The 18,444-nt window shown below is 51.1% G+C and overlaps 1 protein-coding gene and 1 pseudogene across 1 annotated transcript in view; one reads left to right on the top strand and one right to left on the bottom strand.

The window, feature by feature from the left end:
• The window catches only part of LOC147879379 (putative ion channel POLLUX-like 2), a gene marked incomplete at its 3' end in the record, with an annotated part of 161,432 nt that extends 144,244 nt beyond the window's left edge, over window positions 1-17,188 (top strand). The window contains exons 5-7 of the mRNA XM_087372213.1: window positions 12,802-12,882; window positions 16,823-16,987; window positions 17,075-17,188. Coding sequence (XP_087228339.1) covers window positions 12,802-12,882; window positions 16,823-16,987; window positions 17,075-17,188 — 360 coding nt within the window. The remainder of the gene's footprint in view (window positions 1-12,801; window positions 12,883-16,822; window positions 16,988-17,074) is intronic.
• Window positions 14,460-16,248, bottom strand: LOC147879380 (25S ribosomal RNA; annotated as a pseudogene).
• Window positions 17,189-18,444: the final 1,256 nt, after the last annotated feature.

Here is an 18,444-nt window from a genome sequence, read left to right as displayed (position 1 = left end):
AAGGATGATAACTGCAGCAATGGAATCCCCTTTCTGAGGCTGAAAAATGAAGACTGACACCTCTAGTATGAGCGGGTAATCGTCTAGAATATCTAGGTGGTTCTAGGGTCATAGCCATCAAAACTCTTGCATGCTAAGTGGCTAGTGAGGTGAAAGAAAGGGGGGGGGGGCAGGTGAGGTAGCGGTTGGGGGGGGGGGCAAGGAGATGTAGGCTGCAACAATGGATGGAGGAAGGAGGGAGAGGAAGAAACGATAGGGGAAGGGTATTAAGGGTGCCCACTTGAAGGTGCATGGTGGAGAGAGACAGAGAGAGAGAGAGATGGTAGGCTGGGGAGGGAGATAATGATACTCAAAGAGAGACATAATGAAATGGAAATGAAATAGCAAGAGCAATGAACAAAATGAAAGTACTCACATGTAGACCAAAGAGCTTATACTACTTGCTTGATGTGACAAGTACAGCTCTTATATAGAACACACACACACACGTATGAGTACCAACGCATATGGGATAACTCCCAACGTGACACGTGTCATCCATAGGAGACACTAGACTAAAACTCACACTAGGACTCACTATAACAAACCAAAACTGACTCAACTTGACTCCATTTCCTAACACCACTGTGGTGGCGAGAGCAGATGGAAGCAAGGAGGCAAGAGCGGAGAGGAGGTCGAGTGGACAGAAGGAGGGGGAGGCGGGGGAATAAAATCAGGGGATTGGGGTTTAGGCTGAGTATCTTGGCTGAGGGGGCAGGAAGTGGCAACTCCCCTAAGCTTAGTGGTCAAGGAGATTGGGTCCACCAAAGGGTTGAAGAAAATATCCAAGATGTCTAGGGCTGACCTAAGGGGGATCCCTTGGCTTGCTCCTCTTATTGCATGGGAGTTGACACGAAGTCCATCTCTACCTACTACTGATGATGGCAGCGCGCACAGCGTCTGTGGTTCTTTGCAGCACACTTTAAATGCCTCCTTCGATCTACCCAAGTCCACGTCCCAAAGAACCCAAGGAGTCCAGGTCATTTGTTATTTTCTATCTGTAAATGAAGGTCTGACCGCACACCCTCTTGCTATTGGAACATGAGAGTAGAAGATAATCACATGATAGAGACAAGATTGAGGCAACAAATTGATATCATTGGATTGATGTGATAGCAAGTACAAGTGCCTCTTTTATAGGCAGGGCAGCCTTCTCTTTGACATTGTAGGTGAGGTCACTAGACCTCCACCTCATACACCTAACTTACTTAACTCTAGGAGGTGGCACTATTTTTTTTTTTGCGCAAAAAGTAGTGCTAGTTATATTACTTGAAAGCGAGAGTACAAGAAGGCCTAAAGGCCAGCGGGCTGCTATCACAAAATGGATACAGCCCGAGGAGCCAAAATGCTAATTACAAGCCTCTTAGGGCATAATTATCGGAGAGTGGACAAACAGCCACGGTGGGGGGGCGTAATGCCACTGAAGACTCTGAGCAGAGTGCTGGAAGAACAACTCCCGGTGGTTCCAGTCGCGAAGGAAGCGCCGTCTCTTTTCCTTCCCTGCCCGGGACTCCCCCTGAATCTGATCCCACTGACCCTTGAGCGTGTGAACGATCGTGCTCCAAATGTCTGCTAGGGTCTAGGTAGCAGAAGAAGTATGATCTCCTACGGTCTGCACGCATCTCGAAGTCCAGATATGCCAGCCTGCAATGCTCCCTATGATCTCCCAAATTGGGTGCCGAGTCATCGCTCCTGCATCTGTCTCTGTCAGATGCCAAGGGAAGCTATCCATGTATGCCCAAGTGGCCTGCGTGATGAAGAAGACGGGATCCTGCCTAGCGAACTCATAAGCCAAGTGATGCCCCATCTCAGTGCTGCACCAGCAAACGGCTCCCCAAGTGATCGGTCCTAGCTCGGGTGCAGCCCTCGCTAAGATCCCCATGACTCCCTTCCAAACTGTCTGCGCATGCGAGCAGCTCCAAAGGCAGTGCTTCAGGGACTCCTCCTCTTGAAAACACATCTGGCAGTGCCCCTCCTGTCCCATCTGCCTCAGCCAGCTGCCAACTGGTAGCCCCTTGTGTGCCACCATCCAAAGGAAGTAAGAGATCTTCCTCGGCCACCAGCTAGCCCAAAGAGTCTTCTAGAAAGTGCGAAGAAAGACCAGAGATATCCCCTGGGCATACCAACTATGTGCCTGTGTGGGTAGCCCGCGCTGCAGAGCCCCAAGAGCACGCCTACCCGTACGCGCACTGTAAGAGAAGAAGGGGATAGGGTTCTCTGAGGTCTCCAATGGTGGCCAACGCCACTCCCTTGGGTCCCACTCCACCTCTGTCAAGGAACGGCCCTCCCAAATCCAGAGTCTCCAATCCTGGTCCTGCATAATCAGGGGGTCTATATGCCACGTCTTCCCTTGCAGCCCTACAATGCAAAGGCGCTGCCAGGGAAGCTGGGGGTCGATCACGGCCTCTCTGCTCTGTAGGCGGCTATCATCGGCGACGGAGAAGGAGTGTATCGAGGAGTCCGAGAAAAGGCCTGCAACCACAAAGGAATGCCCCGTGGAGTGAACTGTCCTAGCCACTTCTCATCTCCCGGGAAGAGATGTTCGGTGACCATGGGAATCCTCCAATCTGCAGGAATGGCAGCATCAATCTTTGCTCGTCGAGCCTGGATCCCATGTGCCGTACCTACTGCTGCTGCCAGCTCGCCAGGGCTCAGCTGGCTGTAGACGTCCCTCCAAACCCAGAGCGAGTGCGCGGGCCCACGTGCCCAGAGCGCCCAAGGGATATGGGATCTCTCTCCAAGCTAGTGACCTGTATCATCTGTCACCTGGCTGCTCTAGATCAGGGGCTGTCTGTCTATCTCCTCTCGGCAGCTAGGGGGAACCTGGGAGAGGCTGTGTTGCAACTTCCTCCAGACCGAGACGAGGCTACGGAGGAAGGGGGAACGGGGCTGAGTCAAAGGGGCAGAAGTGAAGATCCACTGAATAGATGGCTGCCAAACACCCCCTCTCTGGGGGGTACACGCGGTGAGACCATGCTGAAGCAAGAGCTTCCACGTCTGCCCTCCTGGGGTCAGACCGCGGATGACTAACTTGCCAAGTAGTGCCTGACTCTGCAATTCTGGATCTATGATGCCAAGGCCGCCCTCTGTTTGGGAAAGAATGACCGTCTGCCAGGCGACCCTAGCTCTGGTGGTGCCGGAACCTTCTGAACCAGACCAGAGGAAGTTCCGCACCAGTCTCCTCAACTGGGCTACACATGATCGCGAGAAACACCAGCAAGAGGCCACATACCAAGCAGTGGCTAGAAGGACCTGGTTGACCACAAGGGCCCTGCCTACCAAGGATAGCCGAGCCGTGCTCCAGAAAGCAAGCTTCCGTCGTATGGAGGCTAGGACCGGCAAGAACTGCTGAGCCGGCGTGATGTCCAGGCCTACCTGGAATCCCAGGTAACGTGTCGTCTGTCCTCTAGGGATCCAGCGAAACCCCAGGAAAATACCCCACTGTGAGCTGGCTCCCGGATCCGTAAGAAAACCAACTGACTTATGCCAGTTGATTTTCGCCCCAGCCGCAAGGCAAAAAATCTCTAGGGACAGTCTCACTCGCTCCAGTGACTCGACATCATCCTGCACATATAGGGCTATGTCGTCTGCATACTCGGAGTCTAGAAGCTCTGCATCGTCTCGAATAGGGAGACGCATCCCCCAAAGACCAGTGGTACGGGCTCGAAGGAAGTGGGTCATGGCCTCCGCAAAAAATAGGAAGAGGTAGGGTGCTAGTGGACAGCCCTGACGCACCGAGCGCTCGAGTGTGAATCTCTCCCCCATCCTACCGCTGATGATAACCCAGCTGGAGGCCGACCTGTAGAGGCTAGCAATACCTCTGATCCACTCGTCCGGGAAACTGAACCGAGAGAGTGTACCTTCCAAGAAGGACCAGTCTACCCTGTCGTACACCTTCTCAAAGTCGAGAACGAGTATGGCAAGGTGTTGGCCACTGTGCTGGGCCCATTCCGTCGCCTCTGAGAAAGTGAAAATGTTGTCCAAAATGCTGCGATCTTGGACAAAACCAGTCTAGGTGTCATGAATCAAGTCGTGTAGCAAGGGGCGGATGCGGCTACTGATCATCTTGGCGAGGATTTTGTAGGCGGTCGGGAGGAGGGTGATAGGGCGCCACTGTCTGATCTCCTGACGGTCCCCCCTTTGGGGATGAGGCAAATCAAGCCTGTCGCAAGGCTCTTCGGCATCTACCTGCTGGAGAAGATATGCTGGAAGGCTGTGAGCAAGGGCCGGTGGATCTGCTCCCAAAAGGTGGTGAAGAAAGCTCTAAAGAGGCCATCCTCACCTAGGCATTTCTGCCCATCAATAGCGCTCACCGCATCCTGCATCTCCGCCACAGTGAAAGGGGCGAGAAGGGAGTCACTCATGCTAGGCTGCACGAGCCGCGGTGTAGACCTCCACACCTCCTCCCTACATAGGCGGCCACGAGGGTCTGGGGGCTCCTGCTGGAACAATGATCTGTAGAAATCTGTTGTCAAGTCTCGGACCTCGTCTGGATCTGTCCTGACACTACCATCCTGCGCTCTAAGAGATCGGAGTTGTTCCCCTGTTGACCTCTGTCCATGAGTCCTGAAGAACTCTTTGCACATCCTGTTGCCTTTCCTAGCCCAGAAGGACTTGGAAGCATGAAATGAGAACTCTGAGCGATGCTGGGTGATCTCCTCTAGCATGGCTCAGGCCCTCCTATTGTCTGAGCTCCTCAGAGCCTGGAGAAGACTGTTGCATCCCCGCTGAATCAAAGCGAGATCTCGTCTGAGACCCCTCTCCTTCGCCCAACACTGCTGCCTGACCTGAATCGCCTCCTGCTGACATATGAGGCTAGACTCAGCAAGCGCCTGAGCTACCTGTGCTGCCATATCCCCGGTGGGGTCCCAATCCTGCTCCCACAGGTCCACTATCCTGCTGTGAACCGCTGCTCTGGAGTAGATGGAGTCTGGGATCCGGCATGAGGGTGGAGGTGAGGAGTGAGAGGCTGCTAGGATGACTGGGGCATGGTCTGAGAGTGTCGTCCTTGGAACCACTCCTGACTCTCCACCTCTGCCAAGCACCCAATCGCTGACATAGAAACGGTCCAGCCGCTCCAGAAGTCTGCCTCCCTCCCTCATGTAACCCCAAGAGAAGTCCAGACTCCCTGTCCATCTGCGAAAGGAAGGCTCTCTCCAGCTGTCCCGACCTCCCACTGCGAATAGGAAGGAATCCCAATCTGCCTGCTTTGCCTGAGCTATACGGAGGAACTCTGGGCCCCGTCCCTGCTGATCCTCTAGGGTCTCAAGGTTGTTGAAGTCCCCTCCTACAATCCAAGAGTCCATCTCTGGCAACAAGTCTGTCAAGGATCTCCAAAAAGCGGCTCTCCGTCTGAGATCGGTCGGGGCATAGATATTGAGGATGCCGATACGGGATCCCTCAATATTCAAGCCCACCCAAAGCGCACGTCCTGGGATCTGAGTGCCAAAACCACACACATGCTGAACTAGAGAAGTGTCGATGGAGGTACAGACACCCCCGCTCCTCCCCTGCTCGCCAATCGAAGGTTCCCAGTAGGTGTGGGAGCATCCTGTGAGAACCTTCCCACAAATACTAGTCTGAGAAGCCGAAAGCTTGTGTTCCTGCAGTAGGAGCACATCTACCCTTCCCACCAAGGCTGGCTGGAGCTCCTGTCTGAGCACCATCTTCCTAGGGCTGCGGGTTCCTGATGAGTGGAACCCGTTGACATTCCAAGAGATAATGCGTATACTCATGAGGAGGGAAGGTGGGCCACAAACAGCTGTTTGCTTGTGGTCCATGTCAAAGTAGTCGGAGGATGTCCAGTGTGCAGACGAAGGCGCTCCTGTGAGGGTTTCGAAGGAGAGGCCGGATCATCGGACCCATCCTCTAAAACCTTCAACAGAGGGGAGAGGCCCTTCGTCCCGTGGTGGTAGGCTCTCTCTAACCAGCTCGACGCCTCTGCCAGGGAAATACTGTAGAAGCCCGCTACCTCTGAGGTCCTCCACGGGCGGAGCCCTTCCGCATAGGCCCACTCCAGAGGTGGCCGAATAATGACTAGGAGTCGGAAACGTTTGGCGCTGTGGCGCCATCTCAGACGAACGTCACCCTCCTTCCACTACTGCTGAAGAAGCTCCGCTGCTCTGCTACCGATCCAGTCCTGCACCTGCTCCTGGGACTGATCTCGTATCGTCTCCCAAACATTTTCATTCATCCATTGCTCATTCCCTTCACTGGAGATAGTGAAGGAATAGCTAGGACCATCGTGAGGGGCAAGGATGGACACCTTATCCTCCGCCCCCTTGCGGAGGAAGAAGATGCTGATGTCTAGGCATGCAAGGAAGGAGCCAATACCCGCTGCATCCAAATAATCCCAAGGTCCTGCTCGATAAAACTCCAAAGGAAGAGCTCTAGGAGCAGCCCTTGGGCGTGGGGACGAGGATGAGGAGTCTAAACCAGAGAGAGGGGTGCTGGCCATCTGCGGGGAAGGGCCTCTCCCCTCCGCTGGGCCAGAAGGGATAGGCGCGGGGGAGGTCTGTGCTGGCTTCGGGGCTGCAGGTGGCTCAGGCGGGGGGGGGTTCCCTCTGGATCATGCTCGAGGAAGAGAGTGGAGCGGAAACCACCGGTGTGGGGGGGGGATCCTGGAGGGGGTGGGGGTCGGGGGACCGAGGAGGAGGGGGGAGGGGAAGGAGGGCGGGGTGAAGGATGAGGGGGAGGCTGGCTGATCTTCTCCTTTCCCTTCTCCTTCCCCTTACCGGGTTGCTGATGAGTAGTGACCACAGGGGGGGCTCTTGCTGTACATGGGAAGGCTTTTTGGGTCCTGCTTTGTTTCCCTTCCGTTTTCTTTTGACCTCCGTCCAGCCTTCCCCTTCGGGAGGGGGTGTCGTTGACTGGTGGGGGGGATCCTGAGTTGCCTGAACGGGGGCCTTCTGAGGTTCTATACCCGTGAAGCGAGGGCAGGAGCGCGCCTGGGGGTGCCCGAAGCCATGGCATCTCAGACACTGATTTGGGCAACCAGTGACCAGAATGCGCTGCGTCACCACACCTGTGTCCGTCTTGATCTCGAACTCCGAGGGGATGCTCTACGGATCGAGGACTGCCACTTTGACACGTGGCACCCCTTGGGCTGCCGCCGCATCAACGTAGGTGTCCTGCATAGGCCAGCCAAAGTGCGCCCCCAGGTCCTTGATGATCGGGCAAAGCTCGGTTGCAAGACCTAGGAAGATGAGGGTAACTGGATGGCGAGGAATGTGAAAGTGGGCATCGAAGTCCGCTACACTGAAACCCCTGTACCATGGGACCATGAGGATGATCTTCCCACCCACAGTCCGCTCGCAGCCTGTGCTGAGGAGGGCTTGAGCCAGAAGATGCCACGTCCCATGAGTGCGACCTCCTCGATGTGACCGTCCTCAAGGTAGAGGGTGGACTGCAACCAGTCCCTGATGTCTGCTCGTGAAGGGGAGTAGCCAATGACTCTCCCATAAACGGATGTCTGGGAGAAGTCCGTGGCGGCCTGCTTCACCAAGGAGACTTGGTGCTTTGTCAGTATTATGCGATAGGCTGGTGGAGGGGGGGGGTCCGTCTGGGCCATCGGTTCCGGGCACGTGGCCGCCATATCGCACCACCTAACTGCGAACGCTCCAAAGTCGGGGGAAGGGGAAGGAAACGGAAGAGGCGGGGATGGGGGATTGAGGCGGGGGAGGGATGGAGAGGTATGGGGAGGCGGGGGGGAGAGAGGTGGTGATGAAGGGGCGAGTGGCGGAGGAAGGAGGAGGAGAAAGAAAAGGGGGGGGGGGGCAGTGCAGCGTAGGGAGGGTGAGAGGAAGGGGAAGGGGAGGTGTGGCAGCGCCGCACGAGAGGGGGTGGGGAGGAGAGGTGAGGAAGGGAGGGGAGGGGGGGGGCAGCATAGCGCTGTAGCAGGGAGGGGCAGGAGGGGGCGAGGGGGGGGTGGTAGCGCAACACGAGGGGGGGGAGGCGGGTGGGGGAGCTGAGTGCGGAGAGGGGAGGAGCGGAGAGGAGAGGGGAGGAGCAGAGCGGGGGGGGGGGGAGCGACGGGCGGAGAGGGGAGGAGCGGAGCGGGGAAGCGGGGGCGAGCGGAGCGTGGAGAGGGGAGGAGTGGAGCGACGGGCGGAGGGGGAGGAGAGGGGGGCGGAGGGCCGCGCGGGAGGCGGCGGTGAGGGAGGAGGTGGAGGGGAGGGCCGCGCAGCGCGAGGGGGGGGTAGACGGGAGCGGAGGAGGGGAGGGAGTTCGCAGGAGCTTGCTGGGGAATACGGAGAAGCAGTTGGAACACGAAACGGAGGTGGCACTAATTGCTCACCTACTAGACACGTTCACACCCACACAATTGTAGGACACCCTAAGACTCTAGGACACACTCAACTTGACTCCATGTTCTAACACCCCCCCATGGAGGAAAGGTGAGGGACTATTGGAATGGAACCAAGAACAGAATATGACAATGATGGTCATCAAAACTGTGCATGCCGGTCTAGAACTAGACATGGCTCCCACACAATCTCAGAGGCAAGTGAGCATGGCTCAGAGGCTAGTGAGCATAACATAGAAATCTCATCTAGCATGGCTCAGAGGCTCATCATGCATGGATGCATGAACAACTCAGAGGTCTAGGAGACCAATGCACCAACAAATAGACCTATCAAAGCCAAAATGTTCCCTCAATACATCTCCTATCAATGGCCAATACATGATTCCCACAAAACACATCCCCCCCTGGCTCCAAGTAGGGATTGACAAGGGACTAGGAGCCACACACAAGAAATAGAAAAATAAACATCAATTTAGGAGGACTATCCAAGGCTGAGAACCTTTATGGACTCTGACAAACACAGACTTTTATTCCATTCATTTTGGGGGTCATCCTAGGCAGAGTACCCATGACTCACTGAATAAGGTGAAAAATGTGTGACCCATCTCCTTGAGGAGAAATAGATCCCCGTTGCTGTAGTGAAATGATGCTTCGATATCCTTGTCTAGTGGTGGTCTCCACAGCAATATAAGAGGCTTCTTGAAGTAGGTATTCTGCTGTAGTAGACTCTCGAGAGGTGTATGACTGATTATTCATTGCATCCTTAAAGGCCAACGTAGAAAGACTCCAAACATAGGCACTCCTATTATAATTGTGTGTAGATCTTGCATAAAACCGAACCATCAATATGTATGGGATTTTGTAGTGTCTAAATTTTATGCACATTGGCGGTTTCAACAGGTTGCCTTCATACACCACACTGTTTTCGGCAAGGAAGAGGAAGTAAAAGACCTTATTCCCATCCTTTTTTGCAACTGTAAGTGTTTGATCATGGTCACCATCCAAGAGAATCTCAGGATCCACAATTGGAACCATACTGTTGTCCTGAGAAATTGCATCATATCGTGCAAGGCCCCATGCAGTCACTTGAACAACTAGCACAAAATGACCATTAGGAATACTGACTACAGCTTTCCATTTAGCAAACCTTGCCCCTTGCTTGTAGCTTTTCATTCTTCAATCAATCGCTTAACAAAGATACACTGCCATCTATACGTCTTGAATCAGAATAATTGTCTTAAGGATAAACATGGTGAGAGCAGCAATCAACGAATGCATCACCCCAATCAACCAAGCTCTGTTGAAAGCAATTCGTAATGTGTCCAGCGTGTCAAATAATATGCTATAGAGTGGCCGAGTGGCCAGATATCAATGAAAAATTGTGTTGATTGAAATATGTTGACTGTGTCTGAATCAATAGATGAATACAGACCAGGCAATCGAAACTGGCAGAAGATGTGCCGCCGTTGACAGAGTACCAACAGATATGCATCGCCGTCTTATGTGCTTCGATAGGGCAATCTCTAGAACCACCTCAGAAAAATACGCTCGAATGATGCTGACAAGATCATGCCATTACGAACTGATAACAATATGCATCTCACATAATACCTTGTGTTTCTGTGTAGCATGCCCATTCAACGATGTTGGAGAAGAGAAGATTATGCCTTGCAGAATACCTTGCGCCGCCTAAGAAAGAATCACCGATTTAGAATTCAAAATTGTGTGCATCTGAATCGCACAAGTATATCCTTCTTGAATAGCCAATTTACAAGTATTTGTAGCCCAGAGACACGGGAAGCAGCGCCAATGGTATAGAATCAGGAGCAAAGCCACGAGATAGTAGATCATTGGATAGAGATGCGTCTGGCTATGTGGACTCAAAGCTTCAAACGAACCAGATAAGCTAATCGTGCAAATCGAAAAGCTGGAAAGAATAGTTGTGCAATGGCTGGAGCAGACTGGCTTGCATCTCACGTGTAGGAAGTGTAGGAAGCCCGGCTGGCTCTGATACCACGTGTTGGAACATGAGAGCAGAAGATAATCACATGATAGAGACAAGATTGAGGCAACAAATTGATGTGATAGCAAGTACAAGTGCCTCTTTTATAGGCAGGGCAGCCTTCTCTTTGACATCATAGGTGAGGTCACTAGACCTCCACCTCATACACCTAACTTACTTAACTCTAGGAGGTGGCACTAATTGCTCACCTACTAGACACATTCACACCCACACAATTGTAGGACACCCTAAGACTCTAGGACACACTCAACTTGACTCCATGTTCTAACACTTGCTGTTGTCTTGCTCGAGGTGACGACTCTACCTGTATTGCGTGGCCAGTCTCTCACAAGTTTCCCCATCTATATGTAGCACAAACACCATTTTGGGAGGCCAAAAATTCTACCTGTATTGCATGGGCAGGCTCTGCAAGGTGCCCCATCTATCTACAACACAAACATTGTCTTGGGAGGCTAGAAAACTCGATCCTCTAACAAAAGATGCCCAAATCCAACGTCTCTAGGAAGATATCCTCTAGCAGAGACTCTCTCGAAAGAGAGACATCCGGACACTTGAGCATAATATGGTCATAAAAATTGTTATACGTATGATGAACCTAAATTTGGGGACTCCATCAGACCTAATAGCTTCCGTAGTGCAAAAGAGGATAAACCAGCGAGAGGGGAGATCTATGTGACCAAACCAAAATAAGCTTTGATTGTGGTGAGGAGTCATTGGTAGACTTGAGGTCGTCTGAGAAAAAAGTGATGTGACTCGTCTGTCCTCTCCACTGGATCAAAGCCTAGTAAAAAAGGTGAGAGAAAATTCTTCGTACAACCAAGTGCCAAGGGGTTAGCCTCAAATACTGTACTTGCAACTCAGGAGAATTAAAAACTAAACTAAACAACTTGCCCCAATAAACAAACATCTGATAGGCAAGAGGTGTGGTCTGAAGGCAAGGTAGCCAACATCTAGTCCCTAGCCTAAGTTATGGAGGGGTGGGACCCATGGATGCATGTGAAGATATTGGTGCAGCTATCAAACTCGACATCCTTATGAGACTATAGCAGTCAATCTTTAGAGAAAATGCAAGTCCTCACGGTGATGAATGGGTAGGCATTTGCCAATCGAAGATGGAAGGCCTGTTTAAAAAAATTAGGATATGTCTGTCATTGGCGAGAGAAAACTAGGATAAAGGAAAGGGTGGGATGGGGGGGAGGAGCAGCAAAAGAGAGAAAGGGGGAAGCAGCAAGAGAGGGGAGGGGCAGTAGATGGGTAGGCACAACAGCTATGGGAGAAGGGAGGGAGGCAAAATGGGGAGGGAAGGAAGGGAGGAATTAGGAAGAGAGGGAAAGGGGGGGGGAGAGAGAGGCGGGTGGAGAGGGTCTGAGGGTAGGGGTTCCTATCCTTCTACAGGTGTTACCGGAGGCCAAAGGCCGCTGGTGTGAGAAGCATGAGTGTTGCAATGCTCTAATGCAGTGGATTGCGTGGAGTGCACCGTGCAGTGGTGTGTGGGTGTCATAGGCTGTACTGCAGTGAACGACAACACATATGAGTGCACTATGCTAAAAGGCAGTCACATGAGAACTCCACAACATGAGCATAAGAAGAAACATCTTCATACACTAGTGAGCAGAGACAAGTAGGTGTAGAGCAAAAATAGACAGAACGCATAGGCAAACAGCAGTAGAAGTGGATAGGTGAACAGAAACAAGGTAGAAAATAGAAACAAACCAGGACGACATGAAAAATTGGAAAAAATGGGAAAAAACAAGAAGTTGCGGACAAAATCGAATAAGATGAGTAGAAGACAGCAAAACTGGGAAGAAATGAGGAGATGTGAATAGATAGCAAAAACGGGCAGGGTAGGTGGAAGAAGGAAGCAGGGAGAAACGAAAGGGGCAGCCAAAAGTGGGAGGAGTGGAGATGAGAGGAAGAAAATGTGTGAGAAAGAGAGAATAGAATAGCGTTTGTGATGTGGGGAGGAGCAGCACTTCGTGGGAGTACATGCAGGCCATTTTGACTATATAATTTCACGGGGCACATTTAAGACTCCACTCTTTTCTTTTGCGTTCTATCCATGGAGGGATTATAGTACATCAATGGAGGTCCACATTTGGGACTCCCTCTACATCCCTCTTTGCCTCTCCGCTTGCTAAGGAGTCCATTCAGCACTGCCAATGGGATTGCAGACAGGACAACAATCACAGCCCAAATAATCCTAACCCACAGAACTCACTCTCTTGATTTATACACAAGTTTTAAAGCACAATTAAATGATGATGTATCATATATAGTGCTTATTCATCTTACGAAACAAAAATAATGGTACTTTTGTGTCTTGCACTTAAGTTCCCCATTGTAGAGAATTGGGCTGTGGTAGTATATATTGAGAATCTGTTGGAAATTTTATACTGTAAAATATTGTATTTAAAAAATGCCTTCTCTGCTACAGGCTGTTGTATGTGGCCTGATGCGTGGAAAAAAGGTCAACTTCCACCCAAAAGACCAGTTGCAACTTGAAGAGACTGACAAGGTGATTCATATATCCTGAATAGTGTTTGTTTTAAACTTTCAAAGTTCCAATAGAATCTAGGATCAACAATCTTATTAATTGGGAACTTTATATATTGTGTTTTAGCACTCAGTTCAATAGCTGTTATTATGGCCTGTTGGGTACTGGCAGCTTTGCAATCCGTTTTTGCTGGAATGTTGGGTATATTGATGCACTGGCCTTTGCGGTCTAATGTTTGTGAAGATATAAAAGAAACCACTTTTTCAAATTTTAGCTTGATGTATGCTTGACAATAGTGTTGTGTCCTTGGCTTACCGACTTTACCTTTTACTGTGAATAAGCTCTCAATATCACTTTTTGAACTTTTCAGAATTAATCATTAATTTAAAGGAGACTCACATGAAATGCACACTATTAATCTCCACCAAAGCTTTGGGAAACAGAGCCAGGCTGCTGCTCCCCGCTCCTCCTGGTGCGCTCCTTCTTGCTCCCCTCCTTGCTGCCCCCTCCCTCCCCTCCTTGCTTCTCCTCCCTCCCCTCCCCCCTACCTGCCGCTCCCCCCGCCTCCCCTCCCCCCTATCTGCTGCTCCTCCCCCGACTCCCCTCCCTCGCTGCTGCAGCCCCCCCCCCGCGCGCTGCCTCCTCCCTCCCCTCCCCCCTACCTGCTGCTCCCCCCGCCTCTTCTCCTCCCTCCCCTCCCCCCTACCTTCTGCTCCCCCCGCCTCCCCCCTTGACTCCCCTCCCTCGCTGCTGCAGGCCCCCCCTGCGCTGCTGCAGCTCGCGAGAACAGTCACTTTCTCAAAAGACGAGCTGCAGCAGTTGCAAAAGGATTTGGAGCATGAGTGTTCCACGACTGTCTTCGCATGCATCCATGGCTCCCACCCCTCCAGGTCACAAGCTAGAGATTGGATGCTTGCGGCACTTCCCCAGGAGCTCGCCCCCCACCTTAAGGATGTTCGTTTGTTGGGACGAGGTTTCTTTCAGGTGTGTCTAGATTCCTCGAATGTCATGAGAGACCTGCTATAGGCTGGGTTCCTATTTCTAGGCTACAGGAGGATTTTTTTGTTTCCCTTTCAACTGGGCTTTGACCCAGTTGAAGAGGACAAGAAGTGGGAGTGGATAGATCATGGGCGAGAGGGGGATGAAAATTGTAGGTCGGCCGTTCGTAGTCGGTGCTGGTTAGATCGACCCTTCATGCAAGAAAACAAAAAGTTATTGTGTTACCTGCATGGACCTGTGGCAAAGCCATGCCGGGGTACTCGAACGGAAAATAAAGCAATTTACGTCAATGGTAATGCGTTCTGACGTGGCATAGCTTCTTCATCATCGCAGATTTGCGTAGGAATTTCTGGAGGAGGCTCTGGAAATCCCTCAGAAATAGAAAGATCACTATTTTCTTTTGGCTTTCTATTCATGGAGGGATTGCAGTGAACCTGTGGAGATCACGATTTGGGGCTGATCCCACTTGCCCTCATTGTCATTCTGCAGAGGAGTCAATGCAACATTGCCTTTGGGACTGCACCCAGCCCTCAGAGCCAATCCTTTTCCCGAAGTTACGGATCCGTTTTGCCGACTTCCCTTACCTACATTGTTCTATCGACCAGAGGCTGTTCACCTTGGAGACCTGATGCGGTTATGAGTACGACCGGGCGTGATTGGCAATCGCTCCTCCAGATTTTCACGGGCCGCCGGGGGCGCACCGGACACCGCGAGACGTGCGGTGCTTTACCAGCCGCTGGACCCTATCTCCGGGGTGATCCAATTTCAGGGTGGGCGGGCTGTTAAAAAGAAAAGAGAACTCTTCCCGGGGCCCCCGCCGGCGTCCCAGGATTCGGTCACGTTACCGTCCACCGCCACGTCCCGGTTCGGGAATATTGACCCGATTCCCTTTCGATGCGCGGCGCGCAGTGCGCCCTTGACACAGGACTGCCCCATCTCTTAGGATCGACTAACCCATGTCCAATTGCTGTTCACATGGAACCTTTCTCCACTTCGGTCTTCAAAGTTCTCATTTGAATATTTGCTACTACCACCAAGATTTGCACTGGGGGCCGTTTCACTCGGGCTCGCGCTCGGAGCTGCGCCACGACCCCCACGCCCTCCTACTCATCGAGGCCTCGCACTCGCCCCGATGGCCGGGTATAGGTCGCGCGCTTCAGCGCCATCCATTTTCGGGGCTAGCTGATAAGGGAAGGTGAGTTGTTACACACTCCTTAGCGGATTTCAACTTCCATGACCACCGTCCTGCTGTCTTAATCAATCAACACCCTTTGTGGGATCTAGGTTAGCGCGCAGTTCGGCACCGTAACCCGGCTTTCGGTTCATCCCGCATCGCCAGTTCTGCTTACCAAAAATGGCCCACTTGGAGCTCCCATTCTGCACCGGGGTTCAACGGAGCAACCCCGGCCGCTTACCTATTTAAAGTTTGAGAATAGGTCGAGGGTGTTACACCCCCGATGCCTCTAATCTCATTCGCTTTACCCGATAAAACTGCGCAACGAGCTCCAGCTATCCTGAGGGAAACTTCGGAGGGAACCAGCTACTAGATGGTTCGATTAGTCTTTCGCCCTATACCCAAGTCTGACGAACGATTTGCACGTCAGTATCGCTACGAGCCTCCACCAGAGTTTCCTCTGGCTTCGCCCTGCTCAGGCATAGTTCATCATCTTTCGGGTCCCAGCAGGTACGCTCCCACTCAAACCTTTCACAGAAGATCACGGTCGGTTGATGGTGCACCCCACGGGGGGGATCCCACCTCTCAGGTTCCTTGCGCCTCCATGGGTTTGCCACCCACCGGCTCGCATACATGTTAGACTCCTTGGTCCGTGTTTCAAGACAGGTCGGATGGAAAGCCCAGAACGCCAGCGCCTCGAGCGCGCAGGTGCGTAAAGCCCGCCACGAGTGGCGCGCGCTTCGTGCCTCGGTCGACACGACGGCATAGGTGGGCCATCGAAAGCCCGCTCTTGTCCCGTCGCATCGGCCCGCGCTGACCAGCGCCCCGCGCCGAGCGGCGGACCAGCTCTCGCCGTTCCGCATCCGACCGGGGCGCACCCGTAGCCTCCATTCGCTTCCCTTCCAGCAATTTCAAGCACTTTTTAACTCTCTTTTCAAAGTCCTTTTCATCTTTCCCTCGCGGTACTTGTTCGCTATCGGTCTCTTGCCCGTATTTAGCCTTGGATGGAATTTACCACCCGCTTAGGGCTGCATTCCCAAACAGCCCGACTCGCCGACGGCGCCTCGCGAAGCAACAGGGTCCGAGCTCGACGGGGCTCTCACCCTCTCCGACGCCCCTTTCCAGGGGACTTGGGCCCGAGAATTGTTTGGAAAGGAGTTGCTCGAATACTCAGCATTTTTCATACTTCCCCTTTCTTCATGAATTGGGGCTCGGTCGCATGGTTATCCCTTACTGGGCCCCAGGTGTTTTATGAGGGTGAGCCTTCTTCTTGGGCACTCCCGCCGACAGGTGATAAAGCTCTGCTCTCTTCAGGATGTACCACATATTCCTTTCAGAGCTTCACATGTTTCAGTGGACACCTCTTGGGAGATTTTGGCTAGCATTTCCTCTTGGCACATTTGGAGATTCAGATGCACAGAGGCCTTGGATGACACCCAGATACACCCATCATAGGTGTTCACGGGTATTTGGAGTGACATGGTTCACACTTTGATAGCCATATGGGCTAGCATGCAGGGCCCTTCACGGACAGCCTCTTCTAGGAGGAATGTATTTCTTCGAGTTTGGAGGGGTTCTCCCTTTTTCTCGGAGGTTACTACCCGATTGAGATGGCACTATCAACCCCAATCCTTTCTCTTTTGGCTCTTGAGCTTTTCATGCATTGCATGGTGTATCCCGTATTCCCGTATGGAGCTTGCTCTAACAGTTTTCTCTAATACTTAATAGAAGTCTCTTTTTTGCAAAAAAAATGCACACTATTCATAACTATATGCTGTGAATTCTCAGCTTCTGATAATATCTTCAAAGGATGCATATAAGGAAGCTCCCCCACAACTTCTGGAGTTGAATAGTGGAAACACAGAAAATGGTCTTGAGAAAGTTTCTGCCATGTCATCTTCGACTTCAACGCAAGATTTCTCAGCCTCCTTCATTGGCAAGAATCCTTCCAAGGCAAGTTGTTATGTTTAATGAAAATTGAAATTCAGATCTTAGGGCGTGCAGATTTTTAGTTACTGAAAATTTTATGTGCTTTGGTAGGCCGCAGATTGGCAAGTAGGGCCAAAAGAGCTTATCTTGATGCTTGGATGGCATCCAAGTGTAAGCGAGATGGTACAAGAGTATGATGATTATGTTGGACCTGGCAGTGAGCTGGTATTATGCTTCCCCTTAACATGCCAAAAATAATTTTGATGTAATTATAGGTAATGCACATCACAATTAGAATCGAGTCTAACAGAGAAATTCCACAATGCGATTTTCACACTCTCCTCATCTTGTTTGTTGAATACAATCTCGGCTTGAGCATACCTTTAAAACTTTGAACATTGGCCCAGTAAGACATTGTGGAGAATTGCTTGTCTGCCCAAATGACATCTTTGTCATACAGCCCCCTTTATATGTGGCTGGCTTGATTCCTATTTAGACATCTTGATAACGAATAGAATCTTTGAGGTGAAGATGGGTTGATAATTTCTAAGAAGAATCAGAAGGACAGAAAGGACCATGTGAAGCATGCTCTCAACACACTCAAAAGCGAAGTCACAAACAAGGGAGGATCACGTCACAACTTCATGGGAAAACTCTGAACATATTATTATTTGAAGATAATAATAATATTTCATGGGAAAAACTCTGGACATATTAGTATTTGAACAAGGGAGGATCACGTCACAACCGTTTCATGGGGAAAACTCTGAACATATTATTATTTGAAGATTTATTTCATGGATTTTGGGGTGGTTTGCTGGTTCTAGTGACATTGGTATGGGAGGCTGTACTTAGTCTTTTGTAGCCCACCTCTACTATTAGATACACAATTAAACAACTTAAGTAGGGTCATGTTCCCATTTTGGTGGGGGGGGGGGGTAGAGTGGTTAGTTTTTAAAAGGGGCTAAGGTCATGTGTAAATGAAAAATATGTCGGGATGGAGAATTCTAGAGAGGGAAGGAAGCATGAAGAGATCGAGCTATTTTGGGAAAGAAAACAGCAAGGTACAATTGATTGTGGAGCTTGCAATGAAAAATATAGTTTATGTCTAGGCTGTTGTCTCCCTCCTTCACCCTTGCTTGCATCCTGGGCACAAAGCACAACACAACTGTTGGAATATGAAGCCAAAATGAGTCAAAAATGTGTGTTCTAGTGTGTTCTAGTGTGAGTTCTAGTCTAATGTGTCCTATGGATGCCACATGTCATATTGGGAGTTATCCCATATGCATAGGTGTTCATATGTGTGTGTGCTCTTATATAAGAGCTGTACTTGTGTAGTGTCAAATCAATCAAGTATCAAGCTACAAGCTCTTTGGTCTACATGTGAGTACTCTCATTTTTGGTCATTGCTCTAGTCATTTCATTTCCATTTCATTATGTCTCCTTTTGAGTATCACTTCCTCTCTCCCTAGCCTACCCTC

The sequence above is a fragment of the Dipteris shenzhenensis genome, unplaced genomic scaffold (genome assembly GCF_047967505.1).
Source record: "Dipteris shenzhenensis isolate YYH24624 ecotype China unplaced genomic scaffold, Dip_SZ_1.0 scaf0029, whole genome shotgun sequence".
NCBI lineage: Eukaryota > Viridiplantae > Streptophyta > Polypodiopsida > Gleicheniales > Dipteridaceae > Dipteris > Dipteris shenzhenensis.
This window is presented reverse-complemented; position numbering and strand designations above follow the sequence as displayed.